The sequence below is a fragment of the Hylobates moloch genome, unplaced genomic scaffold (assembly GCF_009828535.3).
Source record: "Hylobates moloch isolate HMO894 unplaced genomic scaffold, HMol_V3 SCAFFOLD_6, whole genome shotgun sequence".
Lineage (NCBI taxonomy): Eukaryota > Metazoa > Chordata > Mammalia > Primates > Hylobatidae > Hylobates > Hylobates moloch.
This window is the reverse complement of record NW_026652281.1, coordinates 103,923,985-103,943,553: the sequence shown is the minus strand read 5'-3', so window position 1 is coordinate 103,943,553 and position 19,569 is coordinate 103,923,985. Positions and strand designations below refer to the sequence as shown.

General features: G+C 46.8%; 1 protein-coding gene across 3 annotated transcripts in view; it reads right to left on the bottom strand.

Annotated features, from left to right (window-relative positions):
* PRMT7 (protein arginine methyltransferase 7) overlaps window positions 1-19,569 on the bottom strand; it is a 56,001-nt gene that overhangs the window by 23,532 nt on the left and 12,900 nt on the right. For 2 of the 3 annotated variants that reach the window (XR_009214232.1, XM_032157719.2), the window contains exons 4-8: window positions 18,709-18,858; window positions 14,335-14,443; window positions 5,698-5,810; window positions 3,703-3,944; window positions 3,297-3,477 (exon numbers count right to left, since the gene is read on the bottom strand). Coding sequence is in view for 1 of the 3 variants with exons in the window: in XM_032157719.2 (XP_032013610.1) it covers window positions 3,297-3,477; window positions 3,703-3,944; window positions 5,698-5,810; window positions 14,335-14,443; window positions 18,709-18,858 (795 nt within the window). In the remaining 2 variants the exon portion in view is untranslated. The remainder of the gene's footprint in view (window positions 1-3,296; window positions 3,478-3,702; window positions 3,945-5,697; window positions 5,811-14,334; window positions 14,444-18,708; window positions 18,859-19,569) is intronic. The other variant, XR_009214233.1, reaches the window with a different exon arrangement.

Genomic DNA, 19,569 nt, shown 5'->3' with positions numbered 1-19,569 from the left:
CAAGGAGAAAAAATACATAGTAGTGCTCTGAAGATATGCAAATTAAAAGTACTAACTTTTTTTTTTTTTTTTTTTTTTGAGACAGAGTTTCACTCTTGTTGCCCAGGCTGGAGTGCAATGGTGCAGTCTCGGCTTACTACAACCTCCACCTCCCAGGTTGAAGCGATTCTCCTGCCTCAGCCTCCCAAGTAGCTGGGATTACAGGCGCCTGCCACCATGCCCGGCTAATTTTCTTTGTATTTTTAGTAGAGACGGAGTTTCACCATGTTGGCCAGGCTGGTCTTGAACTCCTGACCTCAGGTGATCCACCTGCCTTGGCCTCCCAAAGTGCTGGGATTACAGGAGTGAGCCACCAGCCAAAAGTACTAACATTTTAATGCTATTCTTATGCTAATTCTGCAACACAGTCTTAGGAAGAATGTGGCACAGTGCCAATCTCAACTCTGTGGGTGAATTCAGAGTGACATACACACAGGCTGCAGAGGGAAGCTGGCATGCCCTGGCTGGACACACATCCACCAGGGGCCAGGCAACTGGAAGGTGGAGGGGAGACTAGGAAGCTCACATACTTCTTAGTCTCACATGCTGCTGTTGGTGTGGGTACGCTGATTGACAGCAATCCCCCAGCAGTCACAACTATTCGGCCTAAACAGTAACTCTGGGAATGGGGTAGGTGAAGCTGCTAAGGCCTTCCACAATGTTGTGGACACCTAGAACCAGCAGGTGAGCATTCAAAACAAAGCCAGCGGTTAAGGCCAGGCAGGCTGGACCATGAACAAAGGATGGTGCCTGAGGGCTCCTGGGTAGAGACAGGTTCTATTCTTGGCCCTGAAACCAAAACTGCCTTTGTGAAAAACAGTGAGAGAATTATGACAGTGAAAGAGATCTCATCTAACTAACGCCCATTTTGCTTTAATGTCCAAACTGCCCTTAATCATTCCTGGGTCCGGGCCAAGCTAACTGTGGGAGACATTTGGTTAATAGTTTATTTTTTATTCTTATTATTTTTTGAGACAGTCTCGCTCTTCCACCCAGGTTTCAGTGCAGTGGCGTGACCTCAGCTCACTTCAACTTCCACCTCCTGGGTTCAAGCAATTCTCCTGCCTCAGCCTCCCCAGTAGCTGGAATTACAGGCACGCACCACCACATCTGGCTAATTTTTGTATTTTTAGTAGAAGTGGGGTTTCTCCATGTTGGCCAGGCTGGTCTCAAACTCCTGACCTCAAATGATCCACCCACCTGGGCCTCCCAAAGTGTTGCGATTATAGGCGTGAGCAACCACACCCAGCTGGTTAATACTTTAAATGATAACCGCCCTTCTCCCAAATTAAACTTAAACTGAATCAAAGATCATTAGGTTAGGAGGATGAGAGGAGGCTGAATTCTGCTAAGGTGAAGCCATTATTAGGTCACAAGATCTGCAACCTTCCCTGATTCCTCCTGCAGATAACACCACCCTTGTAGAAACTAAGATTGACCCTTTGAAATGTCTTTTCGGGTTTTTACGTTTCTGTCTGATGACTCCACCCAGAAGTGGACTCCCTCGCCTGCCAAACTATCCTTGAAAAACCCTAGCCTGGGCCGGGCGTAGTGGCTCACACCTGTAATCCCAGCCCTTTGGGAGGCCGGTGGGGCGGGTCACCTGAGGTCGGGAATTTGAGACCAGCCTGGCCAACATGGAGAAACCCCGTCTCTACTAAAAATACAAAATTAGCCAGGCGTGGTGGTGCATGCCTGTAATCACAGCTACTCGGGGGGCTGAGGCAGGAGAATTGCTTGAACCCAGGAGGTGGAGGTGGCAGTGAGCTGAGATCGCGCCATTGCACTCCAGCCTGGGCAACAAGAATGAAACTCCATCTCAAAACAAACAAAAAACTGTAGCCTGTGAATTTTCAGGGAGACTGATTTGAGTAACAACTCTGTCTCCCATGTGGTGTGGCTGGCTTCGTGTCAATTAAACTCTTTATTGTAATGCCATGGTGTCAGCAAATTGGTTTTGTCTGAACAGAGGGTGGGAAGAACCCATCAGGCAATTCCAACACACCTTTCCCACTTTCTTTTCCTTTGAGTGTGAGAGCGAGGGAGGGTGGATGAGGGTGTAAATAACACAAGCACATGAGGAGAAAATTCAAAAGGTATACAAGGATGCGTAGTGAAAAATATGTTTCCTTTCCACCCCTAACCTCCAGCCCCCATTCCCAGATGCAGTCAGTTTTACGAATTTCTGGGAATTCTTCCAAAGACGTCCTTATAGGTACACCACACACAACTCATCCACTCACAAACACATATATTCCTATTTTTACTAACACCAGTGCTGCCACACAACACACCATTCTGCACCATTCTCCACCCTGAAGCTTGTCCCACATCAGTGCACAGAGAGCTACCTCACCCACTGAAAGGATAATGGACTTGATCCCTGCTAGTGGCCTTTAGGTTGGCCATTTTCTACTAAACTAGGGCTGCACAGATCTATTCTGTACAGACGCAAATCCAGCCACAGCCCCACGTCTGGAAGCAGCATTGCTATCTACCTAAGACGTTCTGACGACTCGCTTTCCTGCTTTTTCCCTGAGCTTCACCAACAGTGTGCTTGCAAACTGTTTAAACTTTATTCACTAATAGGTGAAAATGATATCTCATTGCAGTTTAAAGTTGCATCTCTCTCTCTCTTTTTTTTTTTAGAGACAGGGTCTCATCTTATTGCCCAGGCTGAAGTGCAGTAATGCAATCACGACTCACTGCAGCCTCGACTTCCTGGGTTCAAACAATCCTCCTGCCTCAGTCTCCTGAGAGGCTGGGAGCACAGGTGCTGTGAGCAGCTAATACTGCATTTCTCTTATTATGAGGGACAGTGGGCAACTATCCCCATCATTTGTATTTCCTTTTCTGTCTTTCATGTCCTCTGCCTACTTTCTATTGGGGTGGAGAAAGGAGATTTTGAGGCCACAGAAGGTGAGGCTGTAGTTCTCTATTCCAAGCTGATGGGAGCCCCCTGGGATTACTCAGGGGATGAGGGGTGGTATCTAAGGGTGGCTGCATCATGATGAGGCGGGACAGGAAAGCCAACTTCTCTGTTGCTCACTGTGTCCATGGGTGCTGACCATGAGCTCACCCTGGGAAGGCTACCTTACTACAGCTAGCCTTTGCTTGCTTTTTAAAAACTTTTATTTGTCTTTGATTCTGACACAGCCCTCCTGTCTCTAAATTCTCTAAATTCTCCTGGTTACTTTCCCATGAACAGCAGTGGACAAGTTTCCTGACAGGGCACATGCTCGGCTCCTGCCTCTTACCTGCATCTCCTCTGGGTCTGAGTGTGCCCAGAAGGGGGCCATGGTGCACTTGATCTTCCCCTCAGGGTCCATTTCAATGTCCCACCAAGAGAGAACCACCTGAGCTTGGCCAGATGTCAGAGGTTCAAACTGCCTGCTATGGCAGGCTGCTGAGCTACTGACTTGCTTGCTGAAGTCTATGCTGAGGAATAATATTCAAGAATGTAAGCAGAGTTTAACCTCACACACTCCATTTTTTAAGTTTTTACAGTGACCTCACTGGCAATGACATTTGGCTGCAAAGGACTCCTGCCTTCGAGGCAGGTGACAGCAGCTAGATTTCCTTCCCACTCAAAAAGAACCTCCTAATACCCCACTTCTATCAAATGTCTCAAAAGTGCCGTCACCTATGGTGGCTCCTTGGTACCTGAACATGGGCAGCACATCGCTGAGGACTGTGAAGTCGGCTGGTGACACTTGGTTCAGCTGAATGTCACAGACAGAGGGTGCGCCAGGGCAGCTCTCCAGGTCCATGGGAGGGACGATGACCTGCTCTCCAAGGCTGGTCTGCACGCGGATGGGAAACAGCTTGTTCCACGACCACATCCTCCTGGACTCCACCAGCTGTGCATAGACGGTGGCTCTGTGGGGCACAGCCTCACAGTTTTCCTAAGTTTATGTTAAAAAACAAAACCAAACAAAAATCAGGTGCTTAGACCCACAGTAATTCCCATTGATCAAAAGAGGTTTATTCCTTAACATTAGGTTGGTTTAGTAATGCCCAACACCTTATACTATTAGAATAGTGAACTGTTTTCAGCCCTATGCCCTTGGAAAAGGGAAAAAAAAGGTACTACATTTCAAAAAGAATACACACGGTGCCTAAAATGACTTACGTCACTAAGTTCTTGGCTACCTGGCACTCTTAAATGCTTCAAGTCCTGCTGCTGGGTGGTGATCCTGGCTCTGGGCTCAACGTCCCTTCAGTGCCGCTCCTGCCCAGCACCAAAACAAGAGCCTCCTTGTGGCAAAGCCCTGTGGACCATGGTGCCCCCTCAGCTGCCCAGCCCTCTGGCGCCGCTGCATTGCTGCACACTCAGCCCCTAGGGCTGCGGCTCCGGCTCCTTGTCCAGCTTTCCTCCTACCTCATGCATCCAATCCACATCCTCCATGCACCAGGCAATAGGGATCCAGCAAGAGCGCACTCACAGCTGCTACCCACGTGGCTTTCACCACCAGGGCACTACTGGCCTCTTGGGCCAAATGATTCTCTGCTGTGGGGGTTGCTCCGGGCATGGTAAAAGGTTAGCAGCATAACTGGCCTCCCTGCGAGGCGTCTCCCAACCTTGCTCTGGTAGAGAAATGCCACTCTAACTGGACTCGCTCCCGCTGCCTTCCCCAGGCTGTGCTTCCTCTGCCCCGCCTCACAAGGGGACTCCCTGGTCCGAACTGTCTCCCTCCACACTCTCCAGAGTGACCTCAACCACGCCCTCTTCACTGACTAAATCCATACATCTCTGGGCCTCTTGGGCCTCTCTACTTGGCTGACCTTTAGAGAGCTCAAACTGTCTAAACCAGAAGAATCGCCCTTACCACTTCCCAACCTTCCCAAGGCTACCCCTCCTCCTGCACTCCCAGTCAACAGGAAGCACCACCATCCAATCCAGGTGCCCAAACCCTGGCATCAATACCTCTACACCTAAGGGACCACCAACTCCTAGGACCACCTATCAGGCCCCTGGTCTACAGCCTTGGCTGAGGCCCACTGCACCATAGCGTCTGGACGACTCCACAGCCTTTTAACCCACCCGCAACCTCCAGCCCTATACCCCAACTGCCCTCCACACGTCTGCCTGCATAAATCTGCTGTCAATCCTCTGCTTCAAACCCTCCTGTGACGCCACCCCACCTTCCAGATGACAGCTACCCTCTGGGCATAGCCCCCAAGCCCCGCTCCATCTAGCTCCTGCCCAGCTCTCTAGCCTCAGTTGCTAAGCCCATCTCTCCATCTCTCCTGCCTCCTACACAGCACAAAATCCAAAGCAGGCTCCCAAGCCACCACACCGATTCAGTCTCACATCTAGCACGTGCTGCTCTCCTCTACCGGAAATATTCCATCTGCCAGGCCAATACCTGGTCACTTCTCAAGACTGACAGCTCAAGCATCGCCTTCCTGAGAATATTAACTGAACTGAATTTGAATATAGTTTCTTGCTTTTCAACTCTAACCTATTAAGATTTGGCATTCAAGGGACATGAAAGTCATAAGTGAAGAGAACCAGAGCCCCCCAGGAATGGAGGGGTGTCCCAGGTGCATCAGAGGTGCTGAGGGCTTGGGCTGTGTGGGACACGGTGCGTGAGTGAGTGCTATGTGAGCTGGCTGAGACCACAGACACGTCTGAGGGAGCCCTCCATCCACTACCTCCACGAGATGCCTGTGTGCGTGCTCATAGGAGGGCAGTGCCCCCTCCCCGATCAGCTCTGTGTCAAACAACTCTGTGACCAGGATGTTGGCACGGCATGGCATGTCACCCTCTGAAAAACACAAGAAAACAGAGTCGGACATAAGCAACAGACTAGGAAAAATATTTACAGCAAATATGGGAAAGATAAGTGGTTAAGGGGCCATCACGCTAAAAGCACATATACATGCTGAGGTATTCAGAAGTGTCAGGATATCTGTGACTGACTTGCCAATGGTTCAGTGAAAGAAAAAAAAAAAAATCCATATGTAAATGTATGACAAATGCTAACTGAGAAATCTAGGGTAAGGGATCGTAAGTGTTTACTGTACTGCTCTTACAGCTATTCCATATGCTTAACATTGGTAGAGAGACCTGGAAAAAATGATAAGAAAACTATAAATACCCAATGGATTGCTTGAGTTCAGGAGTTTGACATCAGCCTGGGAAACATGACAAATCCCCATTTCCACAAAAAATACAAAAATTAGCCAGGCGCGGTGGCTCATGCCTGTAATCCTAGCACTTTGGGAGGCCAAGGCAGGAGGATCACTTGAGGCCAGGAGTTCAAGAACAGCCTAGCCATCATGGCGAAACCCCATCTCTACTAAAAATACAAAAATTCGCCAGGTGTGATGGCGCACACCTGTAACCCCAGCTACCCAGGAGGCTGAGGCATGAGAATCACTTGAACCTGGGAGGCAGAGGTTGCAGTGAGCCGAGATTGTGCCACTGTACTCCAGCCTGGGCGACAGAGTAAGACTCTGTCTCAAACAAACAAAAAAAATACATGCCCAAAAAGAAACCAGGTAAAAATATAAACAGAAAATTCAAAACAGAAATCAAACATATGGAAACTTTTTCATCCCTATTAGCAATTAGACAGATATAAATTAACAATTAAACTATTAACCACTAAATTAGAAAAATTATTTGAAAAGCAAAAACTGAATGCTGGTACATCAAATACTTCTAGGTTGCAGGCAGAGGGAGGGAAAGCCAAAGCAAGACAACAAGGTTCTCTGATGATCTTCCAGCTACTGTGAGTTCAGCTCTGGCAGCCAAAATTGAGATCCATGACTTAGAATCCCCAGATCTGTATGGTAAATCCCCTTAATGAAAGTGCCTTGTCACCAAACAATCTCTTAAATAACAGTTGTTTTAGGACAGTAGGATTTTAGAGGACAGTAGGATTTGGGAGGGTTCTTCTGTTAACTGTTTTCTAAACCTCACTACTGTACTGCTACTTCTACAATTCTAATTTTTAATGAGCCAAGAGCCAAGATAGACTTTGGAAGGGGCTATTCATCAGGGAGAATTAACTGTAAACATTTTAATGCCTCATGAATTATTATCTGACAAAGCCCACTCATCTCCCCTGCACAGAGCACAAGTCTCACAGATGACACAAGGAAGAGAAGCATGAAAGCAGCTGACAGGGGCCGGGCGCAGTGGCTCCCATGTGTAATCCCAGCATTCTGGGAGGCCAAGATGGGCAGATCACCTGAGGTCAGAAGTTTGAAACCAACCTGGCCAACATGGTGAAACCCTCTCTCTACTAAAAATACAAAAATTAGCCAGGCATAGTGATGGGTGCCCGTAATCCCAGCTACTTGAGAGGCTGAGGCAGGAGAATCACTTGAACCCGTGAGGCAGAGGTTGCAGTGGGCCGAGATCGTGCCACTGCACTCTAATCTGGGCCAGAGTGAGACTCCATTTCAAAGAAAGAAAGAAAGCAGCTGATAGAAGAGCACAACAGAGACAGCGTGAACCTCGAGCTCGAGGCTGGAGCCTGGCCTGGATCTCGCTTCCTATCCCTAAGCCCTCGGTTCTTGACCATCAGTTGCCTCATCAGTAAAACAGGTGAATGGGCTCTGTCTCATGTGGTGGTGGTTGGGATGAAGAAGATGAAAAAGCACACTTCCTAAGAAGCTCACCTGTGCTCCATGACAGTCTCACGTGGAGGAGCTTAAGAAGAAACTTCTGTCTTCTGCCACAGAGACCACCCTCTCGAGCAGCCCTGCCCATCCTCTCTGATGTCATGTCAAACTCCAACCGGAATACACTGTCCTAAACTCATCCTACCCACTCCACCTAACATGCCTGCTCCTCCCTCCAGGGTTTCTGCCTCAATCAATGAGTCACATAGTCCAGGAATCTGGGCATCATTTACTAGCTCCAGAACAGCAGGACCGCTGACTGCCTGTCCACTACTGTACCCCAGTGCCCACAACAAGGTCTAGTGCCCTGTAACAGTCAACACACACTAGATAAATTATTGATTTCTGTCACCCTACAACCCACTGATCACCTACTCTGCCAATTCTATCTCCTGAATGTTTAAAACAATTATATAACTTAAAATGCTTTATAGTCCAAATTGCTTCATTAAAATAAAAATCAAGAGCCAGGCACAGTGACTCACACCTGTAATTCCAGCACTTTGAGAGGCCAAGGTGGGTGGATCACTTGAGGCCAGGAGTTCGATACCAGCCTGGCCAATGTGGCGAAACCTTGTCTCTACTAAAAATACAAAAATTAGCCGGGTGTGGTAGCACGCGCCTATAGTCCCAGCTACTCAGGAGGCTGAGGCATGAGAATTGCCTGAACCCAGGAGGCAGATGTTGTAGTGAGCCGAGATTGCCCCACCATACTCTATCTTGGGCGATACAGTGAGACTGTCTCAAAAAATAATAAAGATTAAAAAAAATAAAAATCAAGCTTTATGGTCCAGTGCATTTTAACAAGTACTTCTTGAGGGCCTGGTATTTTGAGTGTGACTGCTAATGCATAAGGGCACGGGGTGGGGGAGTCTGAAGCAGGTAGCCACCCCAGGAGCTTCCTAAGCCCTTTCCAAATGAACGACATGGATGGATGAACACACACTGCTCCCTGGGTTGGCTCTCCACAAGCCTCAGCATGTAATCCAGCTCTGAGGAACAGGCAACTTCAGATGCCACTTTTAAAAAGGGCTGAGAGGCCGGGCGCGGTGGCTCACACCTGTAATCCCAGCACTTTGGGAGGCCAAGGCAGGCGGATCACGAGGTCAGGAGATCAAGACCATCCTGGCTAACATGGTGAAACCCCGTCTCTACTAAAAATACAAAAAAAAAAATTAGCCGGGCGTGGTGGCGGGCGCCTGCACTCCCAGCTACTCAGGAGGCTGAGGCAGGAGAATGGTGTGAACCCGGGAGGCGGAGCTTGCAGTGAGCCGAGATCGCCCCACTGCACTCCAGCCTGGGCGACAGAGCAAGACTCCGTCTCAAAAAAAAAAAAAAAAAAAAAGGACTGAGAGCAGAACCTTGGAAAGCACACATTTGGAGTAGAAAGAAAGCAACACATGAGAACCAAGATGAAGAGATATCACTAAGGTCCAGGGAGAGAGTTTCAAGAAGGAAGGAATGGCAGAAGCACCAAAGCCGCAGTGGTTAGAGAGGAAAGACCACCCAACTTGGCAATGAGGAAGCCACTTGTCAGTCTGCAGGATCGGAAACAAAGTCACATTTACAAGGGATTAGCACGACTGACAATCTACTCACTTAACAAAAATTACTGAACTCCTTTACATGACAGGCCCTGAACAAATAACAGAATGGAATAGTTAATACAACCCACGCAGTGCATGACCTCAGGATGCCTCAGCTGGGTGGGGATACAGACATTAAATACATAACTACATAATGATTTAATGATTACAGTGGTAAGTGCTATGAAGAAAAAGTATTAAGAAATTGGCCAGGTGTGGTGGTTCGTGCCTATAATCCCAGCATTTTGGGAGGCCGAGGCAGGCAGATCGCTTGAGGTCAGGAGTTCAAGACCAGCCTGGCCAACATAGTGAAACCCCATCTCTACTAAAAATACAAAAATTAGTTGGGTGGTGGTGCATGCCTGTAATATCAGCTACTTAGGAGGCTGATGTGGAAGGATCACTTGAATCCGGGAGGTGGAGGTTGCAATGAGCCGAGGTCATGCCACTGCACTCCAGCCTGGGCGACAGAGCTACTCCGTCTAAAAAAAAAAAAAAATTTTTTTTAAATAAGAAATCATATGAGGGGCCTGGCTTAAGCTGAGGTGCATGTGAACAATGCTGCCTGGAGGCAGAGTCAGCACACTGCACGGCCAAGGCTGCCCCGCAGGTCAGTCTCCCTGCCGTCAAAATGGATGGATTTTCAAGAATAAATGATCTTGCCAGGTGCAGTGGCTCCCATCTGTGATCCCAGCACTTTGGGAGGCTGAGGCAGGAGGACTGCTTGAGGCCTGGCGTTCAAGACCAGCCTGGGAAACAAAGCGAGACCTAGTTTCTTTTTTTTTTTTTTTTTTTGAGACAGAGTTTTGCTCTTGTTGCCCAGGCTGGAGTGCAATAGTGCAATCTCGGCTCACTGCAACCTTTGACTCCCGGGTTCAAGCAATTCTCCTGCCTCAGCCTCCCAAATAGCTGGGATTACAGGCATGCACCACCACGCCTGACTAATTTTGTATTTTTAATAGAAACGGGGTTTCTCCATGTTGGTCAGACTGGTTGCGAACTCCCGACCTCAGGTGATCCGCCCGCCTCGGCCTCCCAAAGTGCTAGGATTACAGGCGTGAGCCACTGCCCCCAGCTGCAAGACTTAGTTTCTAATAAAAATTTTTAAAAACAAAAAAATTAGTTGGGTATGGTGGCACCTGCCTGTGGTCCCAGCTACTCAGGAGGCTGAGGCAGGAGGATCACTTGACCCCAGGAAGTCGAGGCTGCAGTGAGCTGTGTTCGCAGCACTGTACTCCAGCCTAGGCAACAGAGTGAGACGGTTTCAAAAATATATAAATGAATCAATCTCCACTCTGACCATAGTGGAATAAGTGGGATCAGGCTTACCCTCCTGCTGTTATCAACTAGAAAACTGGGCAAAATATATGAAACAAGTGTTTTCAGATGTTGAGCAAGAGGCAACACAGTTTGCTCCCTAAGAAGGGAAACAAACCAAGTAACCCTTACCCTGCCCTGGCTATCAGCCAGGAGACCCTCTCCAGACCACAGTACAGGGTAAGAGGTCACGCAGAGCACGGCAGTCTTGCTGAGCTAAACAGACAGGAAACGAGTTCAGGGAAGTGGAAGCAGCTGGAACTTGCCAGGCGGAGAATCAGAGAGGAAGTTACACAGAAAAAAGCCTTCAGAATGCTGCACAGGGTTCCTCTAGGGTCTGTGTTAATACACTCACATACACAGAGGGTAATACTCTGTGAAGCCAAGCAAAGGGTGCATGAGCGATAACAATCTCCGGAGCTCTCAGAGGCCTGGGAAACATTCAAGTTCTGATCAGCCAGACAAGGGAATCCCTGCTGAGCACCTAGAGCTCTCAGCAGACACTCCAGAAAGGTCGCAGTAACTGTCTGGCTAAATAGCCTTAGAGCAGTGGTTCTCAACAGGTGGCAATTTTACACACTCGAGACCAAGGAAGACATGTGGCAGTCTGGAGACATTTTTAGTTGGCAAGAATGGTGGGAGGAGGGGAGTGCTACTGACATCCACTGGGAAGAGGCCAGGGACGCTGCTAAACATCCTACAATGCAAAAGACAGGGTCCACACAAAGAATTATCAAAATGTCACATAGTTGGGGAATGCCAAAATGTCACAGCACTACTGTTGAGAAGGCCTGACTTAAATCTACTCTAACCCTGCTCCAAAGAAAGCTTAAACAAGCCCCGAAAGGATCAGTCTGAACTGCAAGTAACCCAACTGCATGCCAAAGTTTAAAAAGCAAAAACAACAAAGTCTAGCACTCAACAATGGGGAATTCCCAATAGCCACAGCATCCAAACAAAAATGATTAGACATGTGAAGAAGGAAAATGTGACCCAGAACAAGGATAAAAATGACTCAAGAGAACAAATCCAGAAAAAGCAAAGATGGTGGGAACAGAAGATAAGGATGTTCAAAAAGCTAAAATAAATGTGCTTATAGGAAACTATGAACATGAGAAAAATGGAAGTTATGAAAAAGAATCAAGTGGAACTTTCAGAGATAAAAAATACAGTATCAAAAATGAGGCCAGGCACAGCGGCTCACGCCTGTAATCCTAGGACTTTGGGATGCTGAGGTGGGAGAATCACTTGAGCCCAGGAATTTGAGACCAGCCTAGGCAAGAAACTGAGATCTCATCTCTACAAAAAAAAAAAAAAAAAAAAATTTAAGTTAGCCAGGCATGGTGGCATGAGCCTGTGGTCCCAGCTACACAGGAGGCTGAAGCAGGAAGACTGCGTGAGCCCAGGAAGTCAAAGCTGCAATAAGCCGTGCTCACACCCCTGCACTCCAGCCTGGGGGACAGGTCAAGACCCTGTCTCAAAAAAAAAAAAAAAAAGAACAAAAAAGAAAGAAATGAAAAGTTTACTAGATATACTTAACAGCATATTAGATGCTGCAAAAGAAACGATCAGTGAATCTAAAGAACTATCCAAGAAATCCCTGTCCATCAACAGGTAGAGGGACAAACAAGTTACGGTACATCTATCTACCGAGTGCTGCTCGGTAACACAAAAGAACGAACCCCCAAGACACGAACACTGTGGAAGAGTCTTACCAGCATCACACTATATAAAACAGAGCACACACACAGAAGAGTACACACTTCTATGATTCTACTTCCTTGAAATCCTAGACAGGCAAATCTAATCTATAATGAAGAAGTCTATGAGCGGGTGCCTAAGACCAGGATATGGAGGGACTGACTAGAAAGGGTCATGAGAAATCTCTTTGGGCATGATGGAGATATTCTATTATCTTGATTATGGTGATGGTGGTTACAAGTGTGTTTATATTTGTCAAAACTCATCAAACTAATGAAAATGGATATTCATTTAATGTAAATCATACTTCAATAATGTTGATTGTAAATGGAATTATTTGTGCACTTTTTTGTTTGTATGTTTTAAAAATAAAAAAGATAGGCCAGCTGCGGTGGCTCACACCTGTAATCCCAGCACTTTCGGAGGCCGAGGCAGGCGGGTCACCTGAGGTCAGGAGTTTGGGACTAGCCTGGCCAACATGGTGAAACCCGGTCTCCACTAAAAATACAAAAATTAGCCGGGCATGGTGGTGCACGCCTGTAATCTCAGCTACTTGGGAGGCTGAATAAGGAGAATCGTTTGAACATGGGAGGCAGAGGTTGCAGTGAGCTGAGATCCTGCCATTGCACTCCAGCCTGGGCAACAGAGTGAGACTCTGTCTCAAATAAATAAATAAATAAGATAGTATCCGCTTCTTTTGTACATGTTTCAGATTCTCCATTAAAAAAAATTGTTAAATGGGAGAATAATGTTGACCTTACGTAGAAGCTTCAATTCAGAATCATACTGCATTCTCCAAAACCGTGGTGAAAAAGCCAGGTGCAGTAGTGCACACCTGTAGTCCCAGGTACTTGGGTGGCTGAGATGGGAGGATCACTTTAGCCTAAGAGTTTGAGTCCAGCCTGGGCAACATAGTAAGACCCTATCTCCACAAAAAATTAGAAAAAACCCATGGTGTTATCCATAACTTCACCACAGAAGTTTTTCCTTTGCAAATCTTTCAACTATGTTCTCTAAGTGTCAGTGGAATGTGAAATTTTCAAAGACTGAAACAAAGTTCTAGACTATAAAAAAATATTCTGGAGGCCAGGCATGGTGGCTCACACTTATAATCCTAGCACTTTGGGAGACTGAGGCAGGTGGATCACCTGAGGTCAGGGGTTCAAGACCAGCCTGGCCAACATGGTGAAACCCCGTCTCTACTAAAAAATACAAAAATTAGCCAGGTGTGGTGGCAGGCACCTGTAATCACAGCTACCTGGGAGGCTGAGGCAGGAGAATCACTTGTACCCGGGAGGTGGAGGATGCAGTGAGCCAAGATTGCACCACTGCAATGCAGCCTGGGTGACACAGTGAGATTCCGTCTCAAAAAAAAAAAAAAAATATGTGTGTGTGTGTGTGTGTGTGTGTGTACATATACATATTCTGGAAACCTTAAGAGACAATGCTATACAGGAAAATTGTTCATGTTGTATGCAGAGGCAGGATGTCAGAACTAAGTACTCTCGCCATTCTCCTGCCTCAGCCTCCCCAGTAGCTGGGACTACAGGTGCCCACCACCACTCCTGGCTAATTTTTTGTATTTTTAGTAGAGATAGAGTTTCACCATGTTAGCCAGGATGGGTGAACCCAGGAGGCAGAGCCTGCAGTGAGCCGAGATCACGCCACTGCACTCCAGCCTGGGCGACAGCGAGACTCTGGCTCAAAAAATAAATAAATAAAAAATAAATAAAAAATAAAAAAATAAAAAAAAATAAAAAATAAACTCAAGAGTTGAGCCCCATAAGAATTCCAACTTGCTTAAAGCAAATGTAGGGTTTGTTTGCATCTCCATTGCTGGACCTGACTAGCTCTAGTCTACTCCTTCTTGATTAGTTTTAACTAGCAGGAAAATAAACATCAAGAGAAACCAAGTCCTTATTGTCAGAGCCCCACACAGAGAGGCCCCATTTCTATGCTATGACCTAGATTTGTTCCAGGTAACTGGAATAACCCTTTTCCTCTCTCACACAAGAGCAAGCAAAGTTTTCAACACAGGGTGTGTAAATCTCACCTGAACCTACAGTCACCTCGGTGGAATGCTTGTTGATAACCTTAATCTTATCACTAAAGCCATTTTTCTCCACAATCTTCACAGCAGCATCAGCCATAGGCTTGAAAACCTAGAAAATAGAGCCGAAACCCAAGGAAAAATGAGCAATAAATTAAACAGTAGTCTGACCTTTAAGGTGAGCAAGCTATTATTCCTTGATTCTGGTCCTAAGATATGTAACTTAAACACTTTATTCTCCAAATGTGCATCATGAAAAAGGGCTGAGATTCAGCTGGCTTTAACTTGTGATTAGGGACTGTCATTCCGTGCCAGGCACAGCGGGGATGCCGGGGATCCTGAGGAGGCTGCACTACTTAGTAAGAGCAGTAGGTGTCAGTACCACATAAGGGGACGCCAAAAAGCCAGGAAAGGGACTTGCCTCGCAAACCTGGGAGGCGTGCTGTGCCCTCCAGAGGACAGCAAGACTGTAGGTGTGAGTAAGCAGGTCATCCTCTGGGCTCAAAATTGTCCCAAATCCCCACTGTTGGCAGAACACAGCCTCTATTTTCTTATGGTGCAGCAGTGCCTCTTGTCCATGGGGGACACATTTTAAGACCCTTGGTGGATGCTTGAAACCTCAGATAGCACTGACCCTTATATATACTTTTTTTTTTTTTTTTTTTTTTTTTTTGCTATACATACGTACTGTTCCGTGGTGGGCAGCTCTATGTAAACCTACCCCAACAGGCCACGGGAGCTGAGAGGTTGAGGAAAGAGACTGGCAAATCCAGCTTCTCAGAAAGACACATTTTATAGAGACGTACAAACAGAAGCCTTGTCTCGGGCAGTGAGACACTGGGCCCCCACACTGTTACGGCTCAGACGCACGGCTTACATACCACAGGGAATCTGACTAAGGGCAGGATTTATGGTAAGTATGTATTTATGATAACATCAAAGTTGTTCTGACCTGAGGGCAGGATTTACATCAAAGTGCATGAGAGCAGAAATTTTAGAGGCATTCCTGAAACTGGGGTTGGTCAGAAGTCAGCATGGAGGATTAGCATTCACAGTGGAGCTGCTTCAGCCTCCAAGCTTACCTGTGACCAGGTTTAATTTATAAATTAGGCACAATAATAAATATAAAAAATAATTTATAAATTAACAACAATAAAAATAGAACAATTATGTAATAATACTCAGAATGGCACACAACTTACAACTTATAAATAATTTCTGGAATTTTCCATTTATTTTTTTTTTCTTTTTGAGAAGGGTCTCACCCTGTTATCCAGGCTGGAGTCCAGTGGCATGATCACAGTTCACTGCAGCTTCCACCTCCCAGGCTCAAGCAATTTCCCATCTCAACATCCCGAGTAGCTGGGACTACAGGCATAGACCACCATGCCCAGCTACTTTTTGTACAGGCAGGGTTTTGCCATGTTGCCCAGGCTGGTCTCCAACTCTGGGACTCAAGGTTTCCACCTGTCTCAGCCACCCAAAGTGCTGGGATTACAGGCGTGAGCCACCGCACCTGGCTCCGTTTAGTATTTTTGGACCTCAGTTGACCACAGGTAACTGAAATCACAAAAAGTGAAACCATAGATAAGGGGGAACTACTGCTTTGGAGGCCCTCCACCTTCCCAGTCTTCCTCCCCCACTCCCCCAACAACCAACACTCCAGCCACAATGATCTCATGATCACTAGGCAAGCCTGAGCCTTCCCTGTCCTAGCCCCACCTGCCAAATCAAACCCCACTTCCCAGGGCAGCACGAATCCCCCGTCCAGAAGTCTTCCCTGAACTCTTCGAGTTTCCCTGAACATAAATAAGCACCTCCAACTCTTTGTTTTCAACTTATCCAGTCTAGATTCCACAGCCCCAAGAGCTCTAGCATGTAAAACAAACAGACTCACGTGTGGCCCTACACACGAAGTGGAAACAACAAAATGATAACGAGACTGATCCTGATAAGATTTTCATTTTTTCTAAATTCTTTTCTCTATTTCCCACATTTTCTACCATGAATACTGTATTTTTTACTATAATCAAGGGACAAATGCTGTCTCCTTTCGTAAAGAGTACATACGTGAGCAGCTCCAGTTGTGCAATTGATTAGCGTGCAGTACTTACATGGAATACACACATGCTCTGCATGTTCTGCTAGAAAAATCTTCATCATCTATTTCAAATTATTTCTAGGATTTGCCCTGATGTTTGTAGATGTGGTCTGAGGGCCTTAAACCCTAGTTCTCACCGATCACTTTGCCTCCACCCTGACAATATCCAAAGCCAGTGTCGTCCCTCACCCCTGCTGCCTTCTGACTCATCAGTCACCTCTCCCTGAACCTGCAGGCTGGTACCTTCACACCTCCTTCTCCTCAGCCCATCAAGAAGCTCAAGATCTCACCCAAAACACTACCAGGAGTGGACACTGAAGATGACTTCCCGACATCCATTCTGTGTCCTCCCTCTCCCCTGAAATCAGGTAAGGGTGCAGCGTGGGGAACTGACCTTTGCAGTGGTACACTTGTCTGAGCTAAGAGTAACTGAATCCCTCTTGCCAGAGATGAGTTAAGAAATGAGATTTAACCTCATTCTAGCTGATGGTACCCAAGGAGAGGTTTGCTATGATAGAAATTCCTGGGAAAGTTCTTCCTTCTTACTTTTAAAAAAGAGAAACAAGGAAGGGTGCGGTGGTTCACACCTGTAATCCCAGCACGTTGGGAGGCTGAGGTGGGGGGATCACTTGAGATCAGGAATTCAAGACCAGCCTGGCCAACATGGCAAAACCCTATCTCTACTAAAAATACAAAAATTAGCCAGGTACAGTGGTACATACCTGTAACCCCAGCTATTTGGGAGGCTGAGACAAGAGAATTGCTTGAACCCAGGAGGCGGAGGTTGCGGTGAGTAGAGATCACGCCCCTAAAAAGATAGCAAAAAACTACTCTACCTTAAGCCACTGTGATTTTGAGGCTTTGTTATTTCCAACTCAATCACTACATGAACCCAGTTTTGTAGGGAATTTATATACATGCTCCCTGCCTGCCCCCAAAACTTGGAAGAATATACACCAAAATGTTAACAGTACTTAACTTTGGGTCAACATACTATTTTTATTTGGTATTTACCAAATTTCCTACAATAATATGCATTATTTGTTTTATGAGAAAAATAACATGTTTAATTCTTAATTTTGTTTGGTTTTTAATTTTTCTTGCTCTATGGGCTCAAGCTGTTTAATGTTTTATTAAAGAAATGACAAATTGGTAAACATAAGAGAGCTGGCTGTGTAGGGACATTTAAGGTAGTGGTTCTCAACCTTGCCGCACATTCCAAAGTCCCAAGGCTCAGGCCTCACCCCAGAAAAGTTAAATCAAAATCTGTTAGGGCTGGGGACTAGCCATAAGGTTTTTTTGTTTTGTTTTGTTTTGAGATGGAGTCTCACTCTGCCACCCAGGCTGGAGTGCAGTGGCGCGATCTCGGCTCACTGTAACCTCTGCCTCCCGGGTTTAAGCGATTCTCTTGCCTCAGCCTCCTGAGTAGCTGGGATTACAGGCGCGCATCACCACACCCAGCTAATTTTTGAATTTTTAGTAGAGATGGAGTTTCACCATGTTGGTCAGGCTGGTCTTGAACTCCTGACCTCATGATCCACTCGCCTCAGCCTCCCAAAGTGCTGGGATTACAGGAGTGAGACACTGTGCCCAGCCTTTGTTTCGTTTTGATTTTTTTGAGATAAAGTCTCACTCTGTCACCCAGGCTGGAGTGTGGTGGTGTGGGGGCATGTATTTAAATACTTTCCCCTACAAAACTGAGTTCATATACTGATTAGTTGGAAACAACAAAGTCCCACCATAACTGGCTTAAACAAGGTAGAAGTAATTTTTTGCTTTCTCACATAAAGTCCAAATCATGGCTCACTGTAGCCTTGACTTTCTGGGCTCAAGAGATCTTCCCACCTCAGCCCCAAGAACAGCTGGAACACAGGCACGTGCCACCATGCCCGGCTAATATTTAAAAGTTTTTCTGTGGAGACGGGATCTCACTATGTTCCCCGGGCTGGTCTCAAACTCCTGGGCTCAAGCAATTCTCTTGCCTCAGCCTCCCAAAGTGCTGGGATTACAGGCGTGAGCCACTGTGCCCAGCCTGTAAGTATTTTTTAAAGCTCCTAGTGATTCTGATGTGCAGCCTAGGCTGACAGAGGAGAAAACTAGCTCCTGGAGGAAGGAACTGTGTCTGACTCATCTCTGCATGCTCAGAGCCTGGCTCTGTGCTTGGCACAGAATGAGCACTCCATGAATGTTTGTGAAGGAACAGATGGGGAAAGTGCAAGAGCATAGGGAACTTCCCATGCAAGATGCAGGACACAAACCTGAAGGGAATGGCTTACCTCGATGGCATAGCAGAAGTCGGCGCCTGCTGTGACCGCCATCATTGACAAGAGTCCCGTGCCAGTGCCAATGTCGAGAACCAAGGCCTTCTGTCCTCTGTTCTTCACCCTGCTCACGGCAGCCCAGATACCTTGGTAGTATTTTACATTCTAAGGAAGACATGGCCGTCACTTACTACCAGTTATTGTAAGTAAGTGGAAAGGTGCTTTGCAAAGTTCTAGAATCACAGCTGGCAGTGGCAGTGCAAGTCAGGGCCCTATGGCCTTTCTGGCCCCTGGCAGAACAGCTCTGGCTGAGTTGGGTAGGTCTTGTGAGTCAGCCCCTTGCCCTTTATTAAGTGACTGTCCCTGCTCCACACTCACTCTTCTATCCCCTACTAAGTGATGCCAGAGCCCTGCAAACCATGTTCTCCTTTTTCCAACTGTTAAGTACAGCCAAAGGGGGGACCAAAGAGGGCGACTGGAAGGTAGGAGGACAGAGCAGGCTTGCTCCTTTCTGCATGCTGCTGCTCTCATCAGGGTCCTCTCAGTAGGGGCAGTTGATTGCAGACTCCAGCTTCTCCCAGTGATCCCATAACCAGCTCCTTGGGCCCCTCAGAGCTGCAGCCATACTTGGACAGTGGTCCACAGGATCTCTCCTCAATGCTTGTGGCTTCTGGAAATCCTAATCTTCTCATTTAGTTTCTCAGTCCTAGGCAAGGTAACTGCTCCCTGCAATCTCTACTGCTAGGTTACTCAGCGTTCCCATTTGCTTTCTAGCCCTCCCACAGCTGGGTAGCCAGCTCCTTGTGTTAAAGCCGCTCTGCTGCAATATGTATGGCTTGTTTTCCTTTACCGACTCTAACTCAGAGAGCTTCACTA